The sequence below is a fragment of the Rhododendron vialii genome, chromosome 11a, assembly GCF_030253575.1.
Source record: "Rhododendron vialii isolate Sample 1 chromosome 11a, ASM3025357v1".
NCBI classification, from domain to species: domain Eukaryota; kingdom Viridiplantae; phylum Streptophyta; class Magnoliopsida; order Ericales; family Ericaceae; genus Rhododendron; species Rhododendron vialii.
In genome coordinates, this window is record NC_080567.1 from 16,899,901 (window position 1) to 16,924,593 (window position 24,693).

At 38.8% G+C, this 24,693-nt stretch overlaps 1 protein-coding gene across 1 annotated transcript; it reads left to right on the forward strand.

Annotated features, from left to right (window-relative positions):
* Positions 1 to 3,040: 3,040 nt before the first annotated feature.
* LOC131306682 (formin-like protein 14) lies at positions 3,041 to 17,124 on the forward strand. The gene is made up of 18 exons (XM_058333090.1): positions 3,041 to 3,297; positions 4,084 to 4,202; positions 4,621 to 5,324; positions 5,417 to 5,638; positions 5,746 to 7,409; positions 7,802 to 7,925; positions 9,520 to 9,591; positions 10,908 to 11,006; positions 11,805 to 11,846; positions 11,936 to 12,016; positions 12,102 to 12,152; positions 12,249 to 12,330; positions 12,417 to 12,511; positions 13,112 to 13,183; positions 13,297 to 13,413; positions 14,842 to 14,910; positions 14,992 to 15,058; positions 16,426 to 17,124. The coding sequence occupies exons 2-18, from the start codon at positions 4,130 to 4,132 to the stop codon at positions 16,662 to 16,664; spliced, it is 3,873 nt and encodes a 1,290-aa protein (XP_058189073.1). The 5' UTR covers positions 3,041 to 3,297; positions 4,084 to 4,129; the 3' UTR covers positions 16,665 to 17,124.
* Positions 17,125 to 24,693: the final 7,569 nt, after the last annotated feature.

Consider the following 24,693-nt stretch of genomic DNA (forward strand, 5'->3'; position numbering starts at 1 on the left):
CTGTGATTGATAATTCATTAAAAATTGCATACTTAATATTTTTCAGTATTTCCAACACCAAAACATCTGTAACTTACCAATCTTTAAGACCCATAAGAACCCATAACTAATTGGGTCAATTAACTATATCAAAACTGATGAAGAACCCCAGCTCTGAAAACTGTCCAGATTTCTAAAATTCTCAATGCCTTGTTTGGATAGTGATTTGAAAAAAATTTCTCTAACTCAAAAAATACTTATTACTCCTACTTACAATTATTACTCACATCTATCTTCAATCATTATTCTCATTTCTCTCTTTATCTCTCTTCAGTTATTATCTCTACTTCCAATCATTACTCAAATTTCTCTCTCCACTCATAACTCTGCAATTTTTTTTCAAAAACTCATCCAAACAAAACACAAGTCATCAAAACAACTATTGCCATATGAACTCCCTTCCCAAACATGAGATATAAGCCTTAAAACATGGAATTCAAGATAAAGGTATGAAATCAAGTACAAGAAAATAATAGCCCGTTTGGATGAATGATATGATTTTGGGTGGATATAGAAAGGGGGTGGATATATAATGAGGATGGATATGTAAGAAGGGTGGACCCACCTTCTACGAATGGTGGATTTGTAATCTAATGTTTGGATAATGTTTTTGGAAGGGGATTTAGAGGGTGGATTTGATGAGATTATATGTTAAATGACTGAATTACCCCCACAAATGTTTAAACTTAATTTCATTTTAGAAAAATATTTTTTCCAAAACAAATTAAAAGTAAACCATAATTGATTAGAAACCCCATCTTTGCAACGCCTCATTTTCTCCGTCCGCCGTTGCCGCCGCCGCCGTCGATTATCACCACTCCGGCCGTCAATCTCTTGCTCCGATCATCACTACAACTTCCATCCACTTCTCAAAAAACGAACAGTACTTCTTTCTCTCTCCTTCTTCTTTGTTGCCCCTAATTCTTCCAACTGTTTGGATGGAAGAGAGATTAAGGGCAAAACAGTCATTCGCCTTCCCCATATCACCTCGCATATCCACCGACAGGGGTACCCCCTGTCGTTACAAATCCTGGCAAAGGGGGAGTAGCAATCCTGGTGTCGGCCAAATCCAGAACAAAACAAGGAAGTTTTTTCCTCTCTCAAACACCAGAGAAAGAGTGGGGCCAGGAGTTGCAATCGAGGAAGGGGTTATGCGGGCTTATGCGGGGTCTTAAGGACCAGCCAAACAGGCCGTAAGAGTTATCAAAATCAAACCTCAATTCAAGCAAAGAAACACAATCCCTAACCTTTCCCCTTTTCTCCTCTTCTTTCTCCTTCTTGTTGTGCCCTTCTCTCTCTATATATACGTGTATAGAAGAGTTCCAGGAGAATAACACGTTTTAGTTCTCTGTTGATAAACTTAAAAGTAAAGTTATCATGTGTATGCTAGTCCACAAACTAGTATGCTCTCATCCACAAATCACACACAAGCCCCCACACTTCTAATGAATGCAATTTAACCCTAAGACGTGTAATTCAATTAAATACGTGAATTAAAATACTAAATATCCAGGACGGGTGCGACACGAGCAGTTGCTCACACCTTGCTAAAGAGTAAAAATGCTAAAAGTCAGTTATAATGCCACATTTTCGAACCGTGCCTAAGGCACGGGCATGCACTAGTTCTTTTATATATTTTAGCGCATTTAACACGTTTTTTCAACCTCAATAACCACTTCAATAGACTATTTTTAGAATTTATTTTTCGCTATTCCAAACAAAATTCCCATCCAATAGAAGATTACCGGCAAGACTAATGACCCTGGCACCTTTCAGGGAATAACTTAAATTATATTTCGACCGAATAGATCTCAGTTGTCCAGTCGAGGTAAAATTTGAGCCGTCCATTACTGAACATGGACTATCCGGATGGGGCCAACATCCATGTTGTCCCTTAAAGGACAGCAGGGTCCCAAGGAGATGGATTCATGCTATTTTTTCATTTTCAATATTTTTTTACTAGAACTTAATTTTTGAAATTTTTGTTTAGCTTTTTTTCATAATTTTTGGGATTAATAGTTTGTCTCGACGAGAGGAATCGAAAAAGTATAAAAATGTGAACTAAAGTTGAAAAAAAGTTCACATAAAACGACACACACAAAAAATCAGCTGTTTGGAAGTATTTTTTTTTCTTGTTTTATAGACTTTTTTGGCTTTTGGTTATTATATTTTAATTTTTTTTGACTTTTCTCATCGAGACAGATAATTAATTTAAAAAATAAAATGTGAATGAACATAAATAAAAAAAAGGACAAAAATACCGAAACAAAAAATGCAAAAAATAGAGGGTGAACTCATTCCGGAGAACTCAACCTCCATTTTTTAGGGTGTGTTCCATCAACTAAAATAATTATTTATTTTTAAATTAAAAGTGATGTATTGTAAGAGAATGACTTGTATCATAGAGCGATAAATAAGTATTTAAAAAATATGAATCTTAGCGGAATGAGACCTAAATGAGAATAATAAAGAGGTTTGCTTAGATAAAAGTGCAACTCCAACCAAATTCCAAAATAGAGAATGTATGTGACATATTGAGGGGATATTTTGTAATCTATCACAACTTTTTGTACTTTTGCCATTTTTAGAGATTTAATCTCCAAAATGAAAATGTGGTCACCATTTTTGGAGACCCCAAAAGTAAATTTAGAGACTAAATTTTTATTAAAAAAATAAATAAATTATAAAGTCTTCTTTCAATATGTCACATTCATTATCTATTTTGGAGTTATAAAACTTGGTTGGAATTGCTGTAAAGAAGAGAAACCCCTATGATGTCTAGCCACTAGGGTTAATGTCATTTTGTGGGGTGTTTTAGATGGAAATTGCCCTTAAGTTTTGTTTGTAAACGTATTTTTGTCAATCTAACATATGCTCCATGATTTTCTAAATATTAAATAGAGGTAATACTGTATAAGTTAAAAATAGTAAAAATAAAAGAAAGTATACTACGGTACTACTTAAAAATTCTCCTCGTCATTTTCAAATTTGTTTAACCCCCTCCGGCTAATTTACTGCAGGCCTGGACGGCTCGAAGATGAATTAAAGAGACGAAAAATTCAAAAGCGCCATTAAAGTTCATTTTTAATTTTGTTTCTGATCTACAGTCCCAATTGAAAGTTGAAAATTCAAAAACCAGAGTTTTCATTGAAGTAATTGTGCCAGGTTATATACTTGTAAGTTGTAACCCCTAATCGATCAGAATCAGAACCACCCCAAAATCTCAAATGGAACAAAGCTCTTGGCACAGCTGCACAGGTACCTCTCTCTCTCTCTCCGCCTCTTTCTATTGGTCTCCCTCTTTCTCTCTCTTCGTTATTGTTATTTTTCTGGGTTTTTTTTTTTTTGGGGGGGGGGGGGGGCAAGTTAGATGCTTAAACGTAATATGTTCGGGGTTTAGTGAGTAAACTCCCCTTCAGGGGTAATGGGTATGTCGTGAATCCATTCAAACTAGGAGGAGTATTAATCGTTTAGGGGCCTGAAGCTGTGGCTTTTTTTCTAGGCTTCTGCACAGGGCCGGCCCTGCCCTGTTTATACCCACCGTTTGGTTGCTGAGATTGCTCAGGAGAAGAAAAGAAATGAAGAAACATGTAGAAATCTTCATGTTTTTCTGTTGTTTTGGTATCTAAAAAGAAAAGCACCGAGCTTAACTGAATTAGACAGTCATATTATGCTTAGGAGAAGTACTGCATTTCTTTGTGTTTGTCCCGTAAATTTTGGTGGGCATTTGAAGTTTATGCCTTTTTCATTTCTTGTGTTTGATATCAGTTAATCAGCATTGAAAGGGAGCATTTTATTTTTAATTTTGAATATAGTCTTGGATTTCACGACATTGCGTCCCTTGAGTTCCTCCATTTTTGGAGGTTAGTGGGGCCGCTATTTCAGATGGTAAGACTTCATAACTAGCCGTCATTTCGTGCATGTATCTCGCCAAGGACCTCCCCTGCTCATACCCCTGTCGATTGGGGATTATATGGTACTGTTAACGTTGTTGTTGTATAGGATTTCAGCTCAGAACTCTATCTGCAATTTCATGTTTTTCAGGGATTGATTCATTGGCGTAGATGCAGATGTAATTTGCTGGACAACTATGTCAATCCTTAGTAGATTCTTTCACAGAAGAGCCCCGGATGGCTTGCTTGAATTCGTTGACAGAGTATATGGTAAAGGAACTTGATTCTCAAACGTAAACCTGATGATATATTAATACATTCAGTTATACACTGCTACATTGACCTTCTGGGTGGTGTTGGGTTTGAGCCTTGTGAAATCTGTCTGCACCTTCTTTTGGCATGAGTTAATACTCATTTCTTTCTTGTTCAAAAAGAAAAACAATTAAGGGCCTATATTCATTACATATTGGGTGCAAGCCCCTAAGGTGAGGAGTAAATAAGAACCTCCAGTTTCCCCAGAAGGTAAGATAAGTTCTTTTTGGTTTGTGGAGAGTTCAACCGATATGAAAACTAATGTTGGGCAATGCCCATATCTGTGATTCTGTGAATACAAATACCATTTCTTGTTGTTACTCATGCACAGTTTTGTGTTAATTTTGGGATTTTTATGGTTTGTGTACCTTTGCAGTGTTTGACTCTTGCTTTTCAACCGAAGTTTTGCCCGATGGATTGTACCAACTTTACTTGCATGAGACCATAACAGAATTACATGAAGCATTCCCAGAATCATCCTTTCTCGCATTCAATTTCCGAGAAGGGGAGAAGCGGAGTCAGTTTGCCGAAATTTTGTGCGAGTATGATGTAACTGTCATGGATTATCCGCGACAGTATGAGGGTTGCCCCCTGCTGCCACTGTCTTTAATTCACCATTTTCTTCGTGTTTGTGAAAGTTGGCTATCAGGTTGGAACCACCAAAATGTTGTTCTGCTCCATTGTGAGAGAGGGGGTTGGCCCCTCTTGGCGTTTCTTTTATCTAGTTTCTTGATTTTCAGAAAGTTGCATAGTGGGGAACGAAAGACTCTTGAAATTGTCCATAGAGAGGCTCCTAAAGGTCTGTTACAGCTCTTGTCACCTTTAAATCCATTTCCCTCTCAGCTTCGCTACCTCCAATACGTATCAAGAAGAAATATATCTCCAGAGTGGCCTCCTCATGAACGAGCTCTTTCTTTGGATTGTCTTATTATTCGTGCAATCCCAAGCTATGACAATCAAAATGGGTGTAGGCCACTTATCCGTATTTTTGGAAGAAACCTTCTCAGCAAAGGTGGTCTGACCACTCAAATGTTGTTTTCCACGTCCAAGAAAAATAGAAGTCTTCGATACTACCGCCGGGTAAAGAGTTTCTTGTTTGTAATTTTGCATGATTTTTGGCACTGCCTTTTCTTGCATAGGTAGGTCCCACTAACAATGCTATTTTATTGCAGAAAGACAGTGACGTTATCAAGATTGATATTCAGTGTTTGGTGAAAGGGGATGTTGTGTTGGAGTGTGTCCACTTAGACTTGGAACCTGAAAGAGAAGTTATGATGTTTCGTATCATGTTCAATACTGCTTTTATCCGGTCTAACATCTTGATGCTAAATTCTGATAACTTGGATATAATGTGGGATTCAAAGGTGCGCTATCCAAAGGGATTTCGAGCAGAGGTGAATATTTTATGACTAGCAAGAGCTGAGTATTTGATGGAACTTAGTTTACTTACACTGGCCAATGGTCATACATCTCATTACAATTTTATTCTGCTTAAATTCAGGTTCTGTTTGGCGAGGTTGACAGCATCTCTCCCCAAAAAGCTCAAACTACAATCTTAGATGGTGAGGAGAGAGGTGGATTGCCCCTTGAAGCTTTTTCTAGGGTTCAAGAACTTTTCAGTGGTATTGAGTGGGTTGATAATGGAGACGATGCTGCGTTTTGGTTGCTCAAACAACTCTCAGTGCTAAATGACGCAAAAGAACTGTCAATGTTGCGGAGTAGAGCAAGTACATATTTATCACCTTTTGATTCCGAAGAAGAAAATAACGCGTCTAGCATAGCTGATAGCTTGGATTTTCTGGACGCAGAAAAGGTTAATAACCTGACAAACACTAGTGCAATGGGTTTGAATTTCTTGGATGATCCTTTATCTCAGGATTCTGCTTCAGATGAAGTATCTGATCCTAAGATGTCTGCGGATGCACCAAAGACGCCAGATAATGTTGATTCAATACCATCTCCTCTTGAAGGAGTTGTTCAACAGGATATGGATGTGACTTCAACACCTTCAAATCAAGTTCCATCTGTAACTGTTGAGGAACAATCTTCAGTTCCGAGTGAAGAGGGTCCATCTTTTTCTTCGATTTTGCCACCAGCACCTCCTTTTTTTGGTACATATGCCGTTCCACCTCCTCCGCCTCCACCTCCTCCGCCTTTCCAAATTAATTCGACTAGAGGAACTTCACTGCATCCACCAGCTCTGCCTCCACCTACTACAAATTCTAGTGGAGGATCTCCTCCTCCGCCTCCGCCTCCGCCGCTGCCTACTACTACCAGTAGAGGTCTGCCACCCTCGCCTCCACCACCACCTCCTCCGCCTCCTGCTACCAGTAAAGGTCCTCCCCCGCCACCCCCGCCACCTCCCTTGCTGCCTATTATCAGTAGAGGTCCTTCTAAGATGCCTCCTCCGCCGCCGCCTCCTCCTCCGCTTACTAGTAGAAGCCCTCCACCACCTCCACCTCCAACACCCCCACCACCTCCGCCTTTCGTTACAAGTAGCCATCTTCTGCCACATCCACCTCCCCCTCCGCCTCCCACTGCAAGTAAAGGTCCTCCTCCACCTCTTTCCTCAAGTAAAGGCCCTCCCCCACCGCCGCCGCCGCCTCCACCTCCTTCTTCAATCTCTGTTAGGTGTCCCCCGCCTCCGCCACCTCCTCCCCTTTCCTCTTCCTCTAGTCAACCATCAACACTTGCACCCCCACCCCCTCCGCTGCCATTGGCACCGCAATATGCTGGTGTTGCCACGAAGAAGCCGCCACCACCACCTCCGCCACCTCTTTTAGGTCTCAGCCCTAGCATTAACGCAAAGCCGCCACCGCCACCACCACCTCCTCCAGGACCCCCTCGACAATCTTCCAATCCCTCACCTCCTCCGGAGGCACCAAAGCCTCCCGGGGCCCCCCCTCCACCTCCAAGTCGTGGTTTGGCACCAGGTCCACCTCCACCGCCTGTGGCAAAGGGCTCCAGTGCTCCACCACCACCACCTCCATCTTCCGGAAGAGGAAAAGCCTCATCAGGTTCAACAAGTCATGGAAGGGGGCGAGTTGGTATAGGTTCTATTCCTCCTAAGCGAAATTCATTGAAGCCATTACATTGGGTGAAAGTTACCCGAGCAATGCAAGGGAGTTTATGGGCTGACTCTCAAAAACAGGAAAATCAAACAAAGTATGTGGATTTGAAATTCTTATTTGAAACCGGATTCTTATTTCTAGAATTTCCTTTTCAGATGTTGCAGTTGTAATTTTTGGAATTCTTTGGACCATCACTTTAGGATTGCCTGAATGAGAAGTTGACTTTAAAAAATTTGTCATCTTTGGATGTCGTGTGAGCTTAGTTGTTGCCTATAGCGCAATCACCGATACTAAATATAGTGATGCCTTTTGACGATTTAATTATGACTTCCACTTAATTTCACAATAAAATAGTTGATAAGATGTATCTTCTGAGCTTTACGTGCTTGGCTTTTGCTGGGTCTTATTTCCTCTTTTGTTTTGCATATGTCATTCTTTCATCTCCAGTAGAATTCTTTGATACCAAATGGTGACATTTCGTTGTAGGGCCGCTGAGATTGATATATCAGAACTTGAAAGTCTGTTTTCAGCTGCTTCTACTTCAGATGGCGCTGACAAAGGTGGAGGTCGACTTGGTTCTAAAATCAACAAACCCGAGAAAGTACAATTGGTAAGCAACACAAGTTTCTCCTTTTTAGCTTAATCGGAACTTGTTGGAGCAATTAGTTTCTGAATGCATACAGCTATGCTTTTACTTGACAGTAGTTAGGTAAAATTGACTTCAGCTCCTTAGTTAATGAAGTTGCAGTCAAATTATAACAGCAGGGTGTTAAACTGTGATATCGTATCTTTTGAGAATGTCAATTTGACAGTTGTGATTGCCGACGGAAAATGATACGGATGAATCCATTCATTTCCACTGTTGATTTGCTTAGGCCTAATGCTGGGGTGTTTTAGGCTAATCGCTCTGGGTAACTATATAGTAATGCATGTCCATCCGATTTTTTCTCATCTTCTTTGTCTATCCAATTTTCAACTAGAAGAAAGGATTTCCACGGAACATGAGAAACATCCAGCCGGATTGAGTTGCAGTCAGAACTTCAAAACTATTAGTCATTTAACTTAATGGGTGGCTTTACCCGAGACTACATGCTAACAACCTTGCAAGCTGCTCGGTGGATTTACGCGATCATATATTAAGGAAACGACACATTTTAACTTCACGGAGATGGCGGAGATTGATTCTTTCATAAGAGGGATGAATGATGCCTGGTTGAGGCAGAGGGGGCCACATTTATGAATGAGATGCTGATTGCGAGCCCATGTTAACACTTTGGCATAACTCTATATGCTGGTCTTATATAACATTAGGATACCGTTCACGTTGTTTTTACTTCGGCGACTTAGACAAATATCTGACCAAGGAAGGTAATTTGTATGTCCTGTTTGTCTGCGGAATGCAAAATATGGTCTGCTGCCAAATAATTGAAAATTATATCAAGAAAGGCAAAGAAGTTGGAGATAGCCTCGTGGTTATCAAGAAGGGAAGGCCTCCGGTGCATGCTATGTCCCTAGGGTTCGTACCATACTACCGGCAAGATTCCATCTCCAAGAGAATAAGTCCGGCTGTCTTGCCTCCAAGTGAGTGAGCTCGCCTCAAAATGACGTATCGGAAGTATCATGGCATATTCATGTTTCTTTTGTTCCAGAGCAATGGATGATACTGAGGTTGCGTAGTCTAAGCCTCTAGTACATGGACTTGGTAGTTAAGGAGCGCCCATGTCACATGACAGGGCATAGATATGGGTGTTTATCTTTGTCAGACAATGGCATCCATCCTGTCAACTCTGATAGAGGATGCGTTAAACGGTTAAAGAGTAGGTTGGTGATAATACTTATTTTTGCTGAGTTGTTAGCACATCTTTAACGGGCACTAGCAGTGAGCACATCACATTTGTTTGCTTCTTACCAGAACAATGTCTTTACTTCTCTCGACGACGAGCCCAACAGTCTTTCCATCATGGAAAAGCTAATTCTTTTTCTATTTCTTGTTGTTTTTGTTAGTACGTCATTAGTCCCTAATTGACAAGTTAGTTGTGGTGTTCATTGGAGTGAATTATATGGAGCATCTCTTTTGTTTTCAAATTTATGTACCTGATGAAAGTGGGGTGCAATTTCATCCATTTTCTTTTCCTTCATGAAAGCGGTAAAAAGTTCTTATCGGTTCAGTTTAATAATGTTCTCTTTGTGCTTCTTTCTTTCAGGTTGATTTGAACAGAGCAAAAAACTGTGAAATCATGCTCACTAAAATAAAAATTCCGCTTTCGGATATGATTGTAAGCTCACCTTTTCCTCTTCCCATTGCACACACATTTATGTGAAAGCAACTTTAGTTTTCTTACAGATCTATTTCCAAATGGATAATTATGAGTTGTTTAGTCTTGATTTGTTTGAATTCTTTTTATTATTAAGGCTATGTCATATTTGATTTATGAATGGAGATTTTGTTGAAGTAACAGCCAAAAGGGTGGGGGTTAGCTGAATGACCGTGCCTGGTTTCTACCGATGGGGTCTGTGTTCCCTTCACTGTACTATATTTCCTTTGAGTTCTATTTGTACTCTTGGGAAGAGTGATATTGATATTACCTAGAGCTTGACTTGAAGAGCAAGAATCTGTTAGGGTTCAAATTTTTTGTATGTATGGACTCCTTCCTCAGCGACACTACGTACCCAGGGTGGCAAATCCAGTCTAGAAGCTTGAGTTAAGAGCAAGAATCTTGTGAAAACCTCACTCCCTTCGAGAAATAACCCCACTTCAAAATAGGACGAAACTTCTCTAGCAAATGAATATCAGAGGGACAAAAGAAAAGCTACAAAGCAAGAGCATATCACTGGTTTAGATTTACACAAAAAGAACAATTTTTTTGTAGACATCAATTTTCTAAAATGTTCAAAGAAAAGGATGTTGACATCAACCTTCGGTATTTGTTCAAACATATACATTTATAATAATTATTTTTCTTGAAGGTTGTGGTCGAGGATGGATTCGAACCCACGACACCGTGGTTTGTAGCCACATGCTCTAATCCTCAAAGCTACTTGCCCCACCTTGTCTCACTCAATATGTTCCTGGAAGTAGACCTAAAAAAAGGAACATTCTTATTTTAGATTATAATTGTATTATATAATATAAATGCTTCTACAAGCACTCCCAACCCTAAGACTCTTTTAAGTGCCCCTCGCTACTCCACCCTGCTCCCACTTGTGCAATCAGGGCTGGCACTTATTTAAACTGGAATATCCATGCAGATTCAGTCTTTTGAATCTCAAAGCTTGAGTTTGGGCCTTGATTAACAAGATGACTCATCCAGAATGAAGTGTTTGTCTTGTTTATTAGCTTGCTATCTTCCAGGAGAATAAAATTCTCAATTGTTCAGAAAGATTGTACAAGCGCATGCAAATCCATTGGTTTGTGCTCTAGTAAATCTGTGACAGCTTGATCTGTTGTAGTTAACGTAACAAAAGTAAATGTTGCGGTATAATGTATTATTATTGTTTTTTTTTGTTCATGCTGTTATAAATCAGTTTGTTTATCTTGAAGTACCATCATAGAACTTTGGTGTGCTACAAGTTAAAGATGTTCTCTTTCCAGAATGCTGTTCTTGCTTTGGATTCTTCGGCCCTGGACATTGACCAAGTGGAGAATCTCATTAAATTTTGTCCTACAAAAGAAGAGATGACGATGCTTAAGGCACTCCCCTCCTCCCTCTCCTCCTTGTTATCTAATAGCACTGCTTTTTTATTATATTATTTGGCCTACTTTTGTGCCTCTATGTGCAAACTGCAAAGGCTTTATCATCCTACAATAGCTTGAAGTTGTGTTGGACTCGTAACTATGTGCTGATATTTAACTTAGCAGTATATTTTACATTTAGGAAGGTAGAATATAGCCTGCTTGCCTCAGGATAGGGAGTGTTTTTGAAGGCAAACCCATCAGTTGCACGTTTGTGATGAGTGGCTTTGTTGATGAGATTGATAAGTGTCCGACACTTTCTCAAAGTGTTAGTTTTCTTGACATGTAAAACTAAAAGTACGAGGAAACTGGTACGATGCTGCTGCCTACATTTCATACTGTGCTAGAAGTTGAAAAAAGTTTTCCTGTTCCAAATGGAAAGTAGTGTTATTTAAATTGGTATCTTGATTGATTAATTGTTTGGTTTCTCCAAATTACTTTCATGGGTTTTGAGTGTTACATTGAAGCTCAAAATGTAGGGGAAGGGTTAAGAAGTGTTTAAATTGGTTAAAAAACTCAACTTTAAAGTGCTACAAGGACAAGAGAGCTGAAGCAGGAGAAATGCTTCATGAAACTGACTTGGACCTTTGCTGAAAATGGAAAAGGTCTTTTTATCAGTTTGAAATACTCATATTTTGGTTTCAGGGTTGTGGTAGACATTTATCCGACATATCCTATTCTGTTATGCCTTAAGATAATTTCAAAGCCATGTTTAACTAATTTATTTGTTCCTTAATGGTGTTATTATTTTTTCAGAACTACAATGGGAACAAGGATATGCTTGGAAAGTGTGAGCAGGTTCTATTCTTGTCTTGATCATGGAGGGAATTGAAAGCATCTTGCATATGAATTGCTTACAAATATTGTGCTTAATGAACAAATTTCAGTTTTTCCTGGAGCTGATGAAGGTCCCACGAGTAGAATCTAAATTGCGAGTATTTGCATTTAGCATTACTTTTTCCAGTCAGGTAGAGTGTTCTGGTGCTTTTTGTTTCTCATATGCAGAATGCTATCATCAATTCTTGCTGTACGTGCTTATACAACTTTGTTCAGGTGAATGAATTAAGATGTAACCTGGACACAATAAACGGTGCTGCGAGAGAGGTACGGCCTCTCATTTTTGGGTTTGTAAAGTTAGCTCTTGCAAGTTACACCAAAAGATTTCGAAAACTAATAAATATACCATCCGCTTTTTTGTAGGTTAAAGAATCAGCGAAATTGCGTCAAGTAATGCAGACGATTCTCACTTTGGGAAATGCATTGAACCAAGGCACTGCTCGAGGTATTCTGTAGGACTAGCGTGTAATGATTTACGGTTCCTTTTTTGGTGGAAGCCTTTTAACATTGATGTCCTCTTTCATATTGCAGGATCTGCTGTAGGATTCAAATTGGACAGCCTACTCAAGCTGTCTGATACCCGTGCAAGGAACAATAAAATGACGTTGATGCATTATTTATGCAAGGTAGACCAGTTTAGAGTCTCACTTGGAAGGCTTTGTTGAGTAGTGATCTGATACATGTGTGGTTTACGCTTGGGTTGTTTCGGTTGATGAGAACTTGTTTTGCTAAGCTCACCTTCATTTATTTCATTAATCTGTTGTTCATAAGGACCTCGAGAGTTTTAAGTAATACCCTGGAGAAGTCTGCAATCTGCATATGCCTGAAAGGATGCACGTGCACCTGTCTTCTTTTGTAAAGGATCTTGTTAAGAATTTTTTGTTTACTAGATATTTTATAAAGCGTAACACTTGAGTCCTCTTTGCCAGTCCAAATTTTGTTTCTCTGGAAATCATTAATTTCAATTGAGCAGATTGTATGACCTAATCTATTTCATTTGAGGAAATTTTGTGATCATATTTATATAGATTCTTCAATTTGCTTTCCATCATTCCATGCTTGTTACTCCTTTGACTCTTGCTTCTTCCTTGCTAGTTCACAGTATATGGTTTAACAATATTTCCATTTAATTGTGAGTATGTCGTTCTTTTGCTTCTTTTAAAGTTTTTTTGGGTACTTCATGCTTGTGTGATGCTATAGTCATTTTTCTTTCTTTTCTTTATTAGATCCTTGCCGAGAAGTTACCGGAGTTGCTGGATTTTGATAAGGATCTCGGTCATTTAGAAGCAGCCTCCAAGGTATGTACGACATGGTATAAGTGCAAGATTTTTACTAAGATTTACTATTGCATAATTAGGGTGTCTATAGTAATATGGACAATATATTGGTTCTTCCATCTGCAAATGGCCAGATTCAATTGAAATCTTTAGCTGAAGAAATGCAAGCTGTTAGTAAAGGTCTTGAAAAGGTTGAGCAGGAACTCACCGCTTCAGAGAATGATGGTGCCATCTCTGCAGGCTTCCAAAAGGTGAGGGTTGTGTGCTTGGGACTCGTGGTTTCTTACTTTCTTCATTGAGAAGCATGTGCCCGTTAGGTTATTCATTACGATGTTAATGTACACATGGATTCACAATCTGAAGTTCCTATATGTTTGTCAGTAATGTTAGTACCGTTAGAAGAACTCGTATTTTTCAAGTGTAACTATAGGTTGCATATCTTGGCAAGTTAAGATTCTTGTTTTCACATTTGACGTTTGTCCTTGGGAATGGAGTAAAGCAATTTTTCCAATGTTTACTGGAACTTCATGCATGATCAGAATGTTGGTTTAATGGAAAAATTGGTTTTTGTTTGGTGTTGACGTTGAGAAATCAGTCACTGGATTAACTAACAATAGATGCTCTTGGTTTGCTTTTCCAGAGGGAAGGTACATGAGTTGTTTGTTGAATAGTTTATGTGCTTGACCCAGTCCCTTCTCTCTACAAACTTCCGTTTTTTACTTATCATTTTTTGTTGATGGGGTTTTCCACACTCTTAAGAATCTTAACTTATGCTAGACTAGAATACCTTGATTAATGGTTGTTAGTTATCACAGGCTGAATATAAGCAGGGGTGGAGGAATCAAGAGACAAATTGGGTCAATTGACCCCACTGCCTCCCATTTTTCACTGGGGAGATTTATACTTCACACCCAAAATATGCTTATTTGATCCCACCACTTTAAACTCCTAATTTGCCCCAACTCATATCAAAGGTTTGGTACTTAGAAAACTCAGGAGGGCAAATAGAATCTCCTCACTAGTTTTCTTCTCCCACACAGAGACAAATCTCCAAACATTTATACCCAAATTCACCGGTATCCCCATGGAGATCAACTGGGAGGAAAGATTTGAGACTCTCTCTCTCTCTCTGATCCAGAGGTCCAGAGTTAAACTTCTTTCTTTCTTTTTTTATTTTTTTATTTCGGATTCACATATTGAGAATCATAAATTTGCCATTGGTGGTGACATTGAAGCAGATTTCCGATATAGGAACCAAGGAGAAGGGAATATCTACTGAATGATCAAAATTGTACTTATTATCCATATATATGTACCCCACAAATGAAAAATCCTAGTTCCGGCCTCGAATATAAGTACACAACTGATAGTTTAGGGAGCCTTAAAATAGACATATTAGTTTCCCTTTGTCAGGTAAATGTGATGGTGAAGTTGGTGGGTATTATAGGGCTTCTTGCTGTTACATGGGTCATGGGTAGAACTCATTTAAACTTCAAGGTCATGTGTGTTTGCATTCATGTAAAGTCTAGGTGGTATCTGGTTCAAACTATTGTTCTCTGGGATTGGTTATCATCCTTGATTTTGAACTCTTGAGTTTTCTGTTAGAAGTAGAGTTTGACAGAAAATATCTATAAAAGCTCGTTTTTTCATGCAAAGCAAAGATTCAATTCATCTTTCAGGCCTTGAAGATTTTCCTCGATACTGCTGAAGCTGAAGTAAGGTCGCTTATCTCCTTGTACTCTGAAGTGGTGAGCCTTAATTTCTGTCTTGTAATTTGTCTATCTGCTGGTTCTCGGTGAGTTAAAGTTTTCTGTTGCATTGTCTTGTAGGGAAGAAGTGCAGATTCGTTGTCTCAGTATTTTGGGGAGGATCCTGCGAGGTGCCCTTTTGAACAAGGTTTGATTTTAATTTTCCATATTACGTAATTGCTTCGATTTCTATTGATGTAAGGTTGGGATTCGCTATCTTGTTTCTGTTTGACCTCCCTTCCCATGCAGCCACCACCACCAACACACCCACAAACACACATCAATAGTCTACATGGATTCTGTTCAAGAATTCTCTGTATTTTGGCTAGATGACAAGATGGAGAAAAAACCTCTGGCAATTTTCTTTAGTTATATGTTAACTCTCTCAATCAATAAATTTCATGACACTCTCCACTCTCCAGAAAGTTTAGATATTCTACTGTCGTCAGTTGTCACCGTCTGAGGAGTTAAGGCCCCGTTCCGCTTTCTCCAAAAAGTAACTTTTTCAAAAAGAGGTAATTTCAAACTCAAATATAACGAAAATGAAAAATGATTTTTCAATTTTTTTTTGCACCGTTTTAAAGATCTCAATGAGATCTATCAAACAAGATCCATATTGGTAGAAAAATTATTTGCGTAAACACATAATTTTTGAGCTTAAAATTGCCTTCTTTTTCAAAAAGTTATTTTTTGCAAAAAGGGGAACACCCCCTAAGAACCATCAGGACCTGTGTTATCTGGGACATGGACCATTACAGTATAAGAACTGGGAGTGGGAACTTGGTACCCCACATGCCTTTAATTTTAGTTAGTGGGGTAGGCTTGTATACATTATACTGTTAAAATATGCGTCTTTCAAGCGGTAGACCCCCGATAATACCGAAATCTATCTTTCCACTTATTCATGGAAAACAATTTCTATGAGCACAACGACCAGTTTATTGGCATTTTGTCTTTCCCTAGCTCGACGATCTCTCCATTGTTTATCATACCACGTTTGAATTTTTTTATTTTTTTATTTGGGGGGGGGGGGGGGGGGGGGGGTGGTGGTGGGGGGTGTGTGCAAAAATTGGGAGGGTCACTGTGGATCGCTGAATTCGCTGCTTTGGAATGAACGTATAGTGCTTTTGTTTACCATGTCGGGGAACATACATTCTAAAACGTTTCTCTAGGGTTTTAGTGATTCCAGGTAATGTAAATCATGACTCTAGAATACTTCAATGTTTTCCTTCCTCTACCAACACCATTGTAGTATTATTCTATCGGCATGATTTGGTATTTTGGTATTTGTTCAGCTTGTCTGGAGACGACTGATAATTAGTGCCCTTTCTTAAGCTCTGATTTGCATGATTTCTGCATTTCTTATATTAGATTTGTTGATGGTGCTATAAAAGTGGAAGCTAGTTAATTGTATAGGATTTGATGACCAGTACTTTCTTCTTTCCATGTAGTTGATTATCTGGTCTCCATTTGCGTAGGCTGACTGCTGAGCCTTTTTTGGGTTTCTGTTTGCAGTTACACAGATTTTGGCCGTCTTCTGTAAGATGTTCAACAAAGCACGCGACGAGAATGAGCAGCAGGCAGATGCTGAAAGAAAGAAACTAGAAAAGGAAGCCATGAAGGAGCAGGCAGCAGCTAATTCTGCAAAAAAAGAGGGTGGCGATGCGGATCGAACAAAACCTAATTACCGAAAGCATTCCCGATCAAACTCTGTTAATGAAGCACTAGGAAGCCTCCATAATCTCGGGTCATAGTGGGAGGCTAAGGTTGATATGTTCTTGGAATATTGCCTTACTTCTGGAGGTTCATGGTGGGATTTCGCAGATGTTTGTAGGAGAATGCACTTGTTTTGGAAAACATTCCGATACGGTCTTGGACATATGGTCTTATTTCCTCTTCTTCCGGCGAAGTCATAATCATGTATTGCATCAGTTATTGGGTATACATGCAGTGCTGCGGCAGCTGATCCTACCCTTTTGGCCGGTGGAATCTCCTTTACAATACCAAGTGTATCCGCTCGGCAGCATCCCCGGGTCCATATTTAGTTGCTCGCTCCATTGCCATTTTGTTGGAAGCTTCATATGTGCCTTCCCACCCCCATTTATCCCAAATTTGTAGAACTTTTCTCGGAGTAACTCTGAACGTAAAATACCACTGTCCAATTGTATATATTCAAACGGAAGAGCATTTATACAGAGTTGAGTGCTTGCTCTCCCTTTCGCAATGCATGCAATAACCATCTAATCCTGACGCAATAGCAACAAATTTGAATGAGCGTGTGCGTGTATGCTAATGCACGTAACAAAAAATTTGAATGAGCGTGTGCGTGTATGCTAATGCACATAACAACAAATTTGAATGAGCGTGTGTGCGCGCTAATGCATAACCGCTTACACAAATACACTCAAAATACCCTGTTCTTAATTTTTCGTTTGATTTGGTTCGAGTCTATTTACAACTTGAAGTGTACACTTCAAAAAGTTCGGGTATCAACCGTTACTTCCTAGAACCCCCTTTCTGTTTTATTTTTTGAACCCGAATTGCTGTTATTTGCTAACAAACTAGAACACAAAATCGAATTTATTTTAGAATTTGGAAAATCTCCAATCACTACAATAAAAACATAAATCCATTTTGGAAGGAATTAATCATTTTGCCAGTTTCCATTTATATTCTTATATGGGGGAGAAGAAGAAATAACCCGTGTGTCAAGGAAAAGAAAAAATCTACGTGGAAATTGACAAAGGAATAATAATTTTACCGTTAAATTTATTTATTTATTTATTTTGACAAGAATTTTACCGTTAAATTGGGACTTGACTTGAATTATTGTTTTCATATTTATCTTGTGTAGTTAATCAATTATTATAACTGGATCTAATTTTAGATTTTACATACTTTCAACCTATACATGTATCTATCTCATCTCTGCTATTCTCTACTTTGGTGCAAAATTAATAAACACGAAAAAAATTTAAATAAGGACAAAACGTGCACTTTTTCTAAAAATGCAAAAAGTTTGGGTGGAATGGGGTCTTACTTTCTAAAATTTGTGAAAAATAGTTGATTTTTTTTATTTAAAAGTGGTTATTTTATAAAATATTTGCGTATAAGTAGAATTTTTTTAACTTTTTCTAAACAATCCACAAAAAATTGGCGCAAAAATAAAAAATCCGAAAAAAATTCAAATAAAGAAAGCACTATAACTTTTAAAGAAGTTAAGTATAACTAAGTCGACAACATAATAAATACACAAGCACTAAACGTTAAATTTTAGATTGCATTTATACAAAAAATAGTGTTAATATTTTTTAACGTAAACAATTTCAATCACAAAAATAAGTCTCCAAAAAAATCTTTAAAGATATCAATCCAAAGATTTTTTAGTGTTTCCACTAAAAACTTAACGCATTTTATTATTTCATTTCCACTAATAAAAAACACTAAAAACTTAGGGAAATGATAATGCAAAAACTGTTTTTGTTGGTGCCAAAACTCTAGTACACAAAAGGCTTGTACCATGTGTAATGTACAAGATTTTTATGCATTGGAGTTTTGGCACTAATAAAAACAGTTTTAGCATTATCACTCTGCTAACAAATTTTTTTTTATCAACTCAACAACTTTTTCAATCACATACCCCAAAAAAACTTTTTCACTACCGGAAACAACTTGACATTTTTCAATAACTTATTCACTATCGAAAGCACTTAAAAACTTGTCGATCACAAATAAAAATCTACAAAATTTTAGGTACGGAAACCCCCCCTTTAGTTCATTTTCAAACAAAAGACAGAGGAGGGAAAGTCTATGTGGTTAGGCTAGAAACCCACCAAGAAAGTAGTACAGTAAGGGCTCGTTTGGATGCCACACTATGAAGGGGTATTGTCCAATCCCTTCTTTTAATCCGTGGGGCCAGTCGTAGTTTGGGAAGTAAAAAATCGGGGGATTTGATAATATCCCCTCCTCCATAACCCCCTAATACCCCTTGAGGGAGCTTACATATGGCTAGGATTTGAGCCGGCATTGTGGAATCACTCTCCTAAGAGCATCTCCAGCCTTGATCCATTTTAAAACTCAAATTTAAAAATGGGGCAAAAACCACAAAAATATCTCTCCAATCTTTGACCCAAACCCTTCCCCATTTTAGGTTTTATCCATTTTTTTGCCCAAATCTGAGACAACTTTTGCCTTGACCCATTTCTCCAACGACTAGTTAGAGAGAGAGAAAGAGGGAGATGTGTAAAATTTGGGTTTGATGGTTGGAGATGTGTCTACCCAAAATGGGTTTTTACCCAAAATTTGACTCAAATTTGAGAAAAAAAATATGGGTGAAGGCTGAAGATGCTCTAATACCCCCTTTCTCTTTCATTTCAACTACAGTACACAACAACATTATCTCCCATTTTATCCCTCATCCAAACCAAGTAGTATTATTTAATCCCATTCATATCAATATAGGCCCACTCTTCTTTTATAATACCCCCTACTATCCAATCCAATCCCCCTTCTTACATAATACCTCTAAACCTAATCTCGCATTCAATTGAGCCCTAATGATTAGACCGTGTCTTTCTGAGGTTGTAGTATCTCGTCCCCCTTGGTTAAAGACTCCCTGCATTGGAATATTTAAATATCCATCCTTTTTATTCATGCCATGTAAGAATTCATCATGTCATTTTTTCATGCTTATGTTTTCATCCTCTTAGTATGTGAATTACCTTTCTTACCCTTTTCACTATGATATACATATATTATGTTATATTAATGCTTTCCTAATTTGGTGGGATTGGATTGGATTGTTTTCCCAATTTAGAAGGATTAGATTGGATTGTTTTTCTAATTCAGTGGGATTTGATAAATTTAAATATAATTGACCATTTTTATTTTTTATCCTATTACTTTTATATTTCAAATTGAATCGCATCAAAACAATCATAATTCATGATTTTTTGGTAATTTTAATATAATTGATTACTTTTATATTTCAATGATAATATTTTGGGAGTATGCCATGTTTATTAAATCGGTTTCAAGCTAGATTATGAATGGTCATGAAACGTTGGAATCGACATGGTAATCTAACCATAAAACGTTGATCACGATAACACTTGTTTTGATGGTAATTTAACCATATTTCATGGAATAAGATCAATTAAAAATATGACATTTTTGATTAATACGTGAACATTTTAACATTATCAATACATGCAAAAATGTGGTCAACTTATCATGAAACAATTATTTCAAATTGAATCGAACCAAAATAATTACGATTTAATGAATACACCAGGATTTATTTAAAACATACAAATACGAGTCATGATTTCGCACCATGATTTAAGCAAAAAACATGAATAAACCATGAATGTACAAATCATGAATAAAATAAACCATAAAATATATAAATAAATAAACCATGAAATACATTTGAGAACCAAATAAACTGGCAAATACATTTCAGTTATTGGCTCTAAAAGGGATAGAATCAAGTGGAAACGGACCCATTAACCTGAACAAAGAAACGAAGGGTTCATGGAGCAATGGAAGTGATAAACATAATAAGATATTCCATTTATCTAATGGGACCTATCTCACAGAAACTCATCGGGATTATCATCAGAAAACATTCAGTTCTAGAAATTCGCTGAGACGGTTCCCAACGAAAGCTTCTGCAACATGTTCATGGCATAAGCTTCTGCAACATGTTCATGGCGTACGGCATCGCAGGGGATCAGTCCGGGTTTTGGCCATGACCGAACCCTCTCGGAGCAACCGTGGCGGCCTAGATCCGGTCGAGCAAAGCGCCGAACCCTCTCAAAACACCTGGTTCTAGTCGCTGCTCGCCGCTCTCGTTGACGGTGGGCCGGATGAGTTGGGCAACAACAGTGGTCGGCGGCAAAATCCTTGGATTTGCAGAAGAAAGGAGCGTGGACGACGGAGGTGGACTGATTTTGGGGATTTCTCAATCGGAGAAAAAATGGGAAGGATGGAATGTTTATATGGTGGGAGAGAATTTTGGGATTGGAATGGCGAAATTAACGGGGAACGAACGCCAAATTATCGGGGTGACTGGATTTTTATGTTGTCGTCCCCTTTTCCAGTGCTATCTATATATATATATATATATATATATATATAAGGGCACTCTTGGTATTATGAAAGATTGAGGACGAAAACACAAGTGGAAAAAAATGGTAGGATGAAACTTAATGGAAGTGGCACCTGAGAATGATTTTTTAAGTCGAGTCCTGCTACATACACAGCAGATCTGTGCACAGATTGTGCACAGATTTTGTTGTGGGGCCCACCACGGGTTCCACACAAATCATCCGAGCCGTTCATTAAATGTAAAACATTTTTTCAAGGGTCCCCGTAAAAAATAAGCTCAATCCGATACCAATAGGTGCTTCATCCAACCATTTAACTTTTCATTCAGATTTTCGGATAATGAAAAGTTATGTGGTTGGATCGAGCACCTATAAGTATTGGATTGAGCTTATTTTTTACGGAGACATTTGAAAAAATGTTTTACATTTAATGAACGGCTCGGATAATTTGTGTGGGACCCGTGGTGGGCCCCACAACAAAATCTGTGCACAATCTGTGCACAGATCTGCTGTGTGGGTAGACTTTCTGTTTTAAGTCTCCCCTCTGCGTTTTGGCGCTTGCTTCTCCTTCCCTTTTCAGGGTTTCGAACACACACACACACACACACTCTCTCTCTCTCTCTCGCTCTCTCTCCACCCACCATCTCTCTCTCCCTTCACTATCGTCTACCTGCACACCCACTCAACAACATCTCTCTTATTAACCAGGTAAAAGGCCGACTCATGATTTTTTTTAGTGATCGAAAAAGCCCACCCCTGATTTTTTCTTCTTCTTTTTGGTCCATTAGCATTCACAGTCCACATGCAGGTTCAGATTCCTTTCCATCACTGCCCACAATGCGTGATTGTAGTACCTATAATCTAAGACCCACCAAGCAAAGGATTCGGAAACGCCCCCGTACACCAGAGTTCTACTGTGATTCTTCATCCCCTCCCGGACCCGAACTACATAAAATGGTTAGCACTCTTAACATGGACATGATCGATGAAATTGTTACTGTACTTGTTTTTTTCTTTTTCTTTTTTGTTTGTTGGTAAGATTTCTCAAGGAAACAATTGGAGGTAAGTCCATTTATATCTTCATTATTTGGCTGGGTGATCGTTGTTTTAGAATTTTGAAATCTTCTGTTCCAATCGAATGACGCTTCCGCTTTATGAGATTTGTCAGATTCCAAATATCGTGTTTATGCATCCTGTTTTCCAGGTTCTAGGTCTCAGAATAAGGTTAAGTGATGGCTCCTTAGCTGTTAATCATCCTTTATTTTATTTTTTTAGTCTCCATTCAATGTGTTCTAAAAGTCGCTAGGCACTAGTCGGGCAGTCGACTACCTTCGAGCGATTAATCGGTACATATTAATTAGTAATCGGCGATTAATGATTAATCATTAGTCGGACCTAATCCGACTAATCGGATAGGCTCCGCCAACGATTAATCGCCGATTAATTTTTGTTTTAGAACACACCCTCCATTTGATAATTACCGTTTGTGAAAGTGAATAAACACATACAGAGAGAGAAGAAGGCTTGGTCCCTGTTTTTTTTTTCTGCTTGTTTTTCAGGCCGAGCTAGTGGGATGCAGTATCATCAGAAAGAAATTTCTTAGAAGTCCTGGGATGTCATCCGAAAGTCGATAATGAACTGAGGTGGGATGTGATCGAGGTTGAGTACAATCAAAAAGGGGGGAAGGTGTGTGGAAGAAAAGAGTTGCGATCAAAGTACAGTGAATTTCAGCGACTCTATGAAAGACAGACACGGTCGAAACTATTCTGGTCATCCGGAGCACTACCGATTGATTCCCTCCGTCTTCGAACAGGGACATCGTCCCATCGATGCAACTAGTTCTCCGAGGAGCTCCCAGTCAGTATCCTGGAGTCGTGGGCTTCTGATTGATCGAGGAGCTCCATCTCAATCCAGGCGCACGGCCACAAAGGTGAAGGCAGAACCGATTGACCAGGTAGAAGATTCAAACATGTCCGAGGGTGGTGATGTAACCCCGGCCACTCAATGCGCTTACATAATCGATGGCTTGAGAAGTCGAGATAGGATTACCTTTCGCGAGAGTGTAACAGCTTATTGTCGATTGAGTGATCCTACGGTTGAGGCTTATAGCTTGGCCTTTTTACTCATCCGAAAGGAAAGTGATAGAGTCAGATTTATCCAAAAAAATACACCGCGAGAGGTAATCCGTGTCTGATCTATTAGGTAATGCGTGTCTAGTTTGTAGTAATGTTTGTCTTTGGTAGGGTCATTACATAGTATTGTCTTGTTTTTGCAGTGCAGGTTTTCCCTTATTTTGTAATATCGGCGATGAGTATTATTAATGATTCATGTTTCCTTCCTACTTGTATTATCAGATGTGAATGGTTTTGTCGTAGGTTCTCCTGTGATAAATAGAAAAGCTCGAACAAACGGTATGATTTTTTTGATGTACCGTAGGCATATTCGGGGGCTTATATTAATGGAGGAAGGTGAAAACATATCACCAGCCATGATTGTTCATGTGAACTAAATCAGTACTTGGCACTCACACGATTACAATTAACTGGAGTAGCTGAATACGGAAAATGGAGAAGAGAGAAGAGAGGAGCAATAAGCTTGGCGGTGTTAGGATTTGGGGTGCCTTGTGTTTCTTTTTGATTTTTCGTTTTATCGGCTGGTGGACTGAGTTTAGATGACGAAGAGTTGTAGCTGCTGAGTTGTTTTTGCGTTTATGAGAAAGATGGAGTCATTGGTTCTCTAGGCCCTGGGTTTTTGCCTCAATTTGATTATGCTGGGCAAATACCAGTTCCCTACTTTTCGCATACGTGGTGGAACGATTGTTGTGCTTCTAGAGGTGGATTTAAGGTGCCTTATGTTACATTGTAGAGTCGACTTGGAAACCTCGGCATTCTGGAAGTCTAATAAAATGCAACTGGTTTTATGATTTTCTGGTTCAACGCTGTGGATCCTAGGACGGTGTTGCATTGGCTTTAAAGAAACATTTGGAGGAAGAAGCTCGTGATCTTAGCGGAGGGCTCTTTTTCTTGATTTATTGATCGGTTGTATGATCGTTTGTTAGAGTAATGATGTGGCGAAAAATTTGGAGCATTAAGGGCGATAGATGAGTTGATAGATGTGTCACTTGGATTAGAATGCCTCCAAGGTTTCAAGATTCTCTAACCACATGCGAACTGTGTATTCGAGGTGAAGCGCGTGATCGTAGCATTTTAATCCTTGCTAGTAAAGTTCTTGGTTACCTGGCCAGGGCCGGTGGGGCAATGACTGCGGATGAAGTGAAATGGGAGGTCTGTTCTATTCTTTCATCTGGATCTATGGTATGGCTTAAAGAGGAACGAATAGAGTATCAAACATATAGTGGTATCGCTAGCCATGTGGGTTCCACACGCACTGGATGTGTTTGTGTGGACTCCACTTGGTTTGCGAGTGTGTTTGTGGTTGTAGCATAGTTGTTTTGAGGTGTGCGCTAGAATGCTGGAAAGAGATATTCAACTTGGCAACTAGCCTATGCATACGTTACAGAATCTTCAATCAAAATGGATTTTGATATGAAACCGAACTAGTTTCTCTGAAACCGGATGCTACATTCTTTAGTTGCATAGTTGCATTCTGCGGGGCATGTTTCTACAAGGACGGAGGCATGATTTTTTGTTCGACGAGGTCAAAACATTACCTG

Excerpts from the sequence above, each read along its gene's own strand:
- LOC131306682 (XM_058333090.1), top strand. The coding sequence starts at position 4,130 with ATGTCAATCCTTAGTAGATTCTTTCACAGAAGAGCCCCGGATGGCTTG. Across the intron at positions 5,639-5,745 it reads CAAAGGGATTTCGAGCAGAG|GTTCTGTTTGGCGAGGTTGA; the intron begins GTGAATATTTTA and ends GCTTAAATTCAG. Across the intron at positions 13,414-14,841 it reads TCTCTGCAGGCTTCCAAAAG|GCCTTGAAGATTTTCCTCGA; the intron begins GTGAGGGTTGTG and ends TTCATCTTTCAG.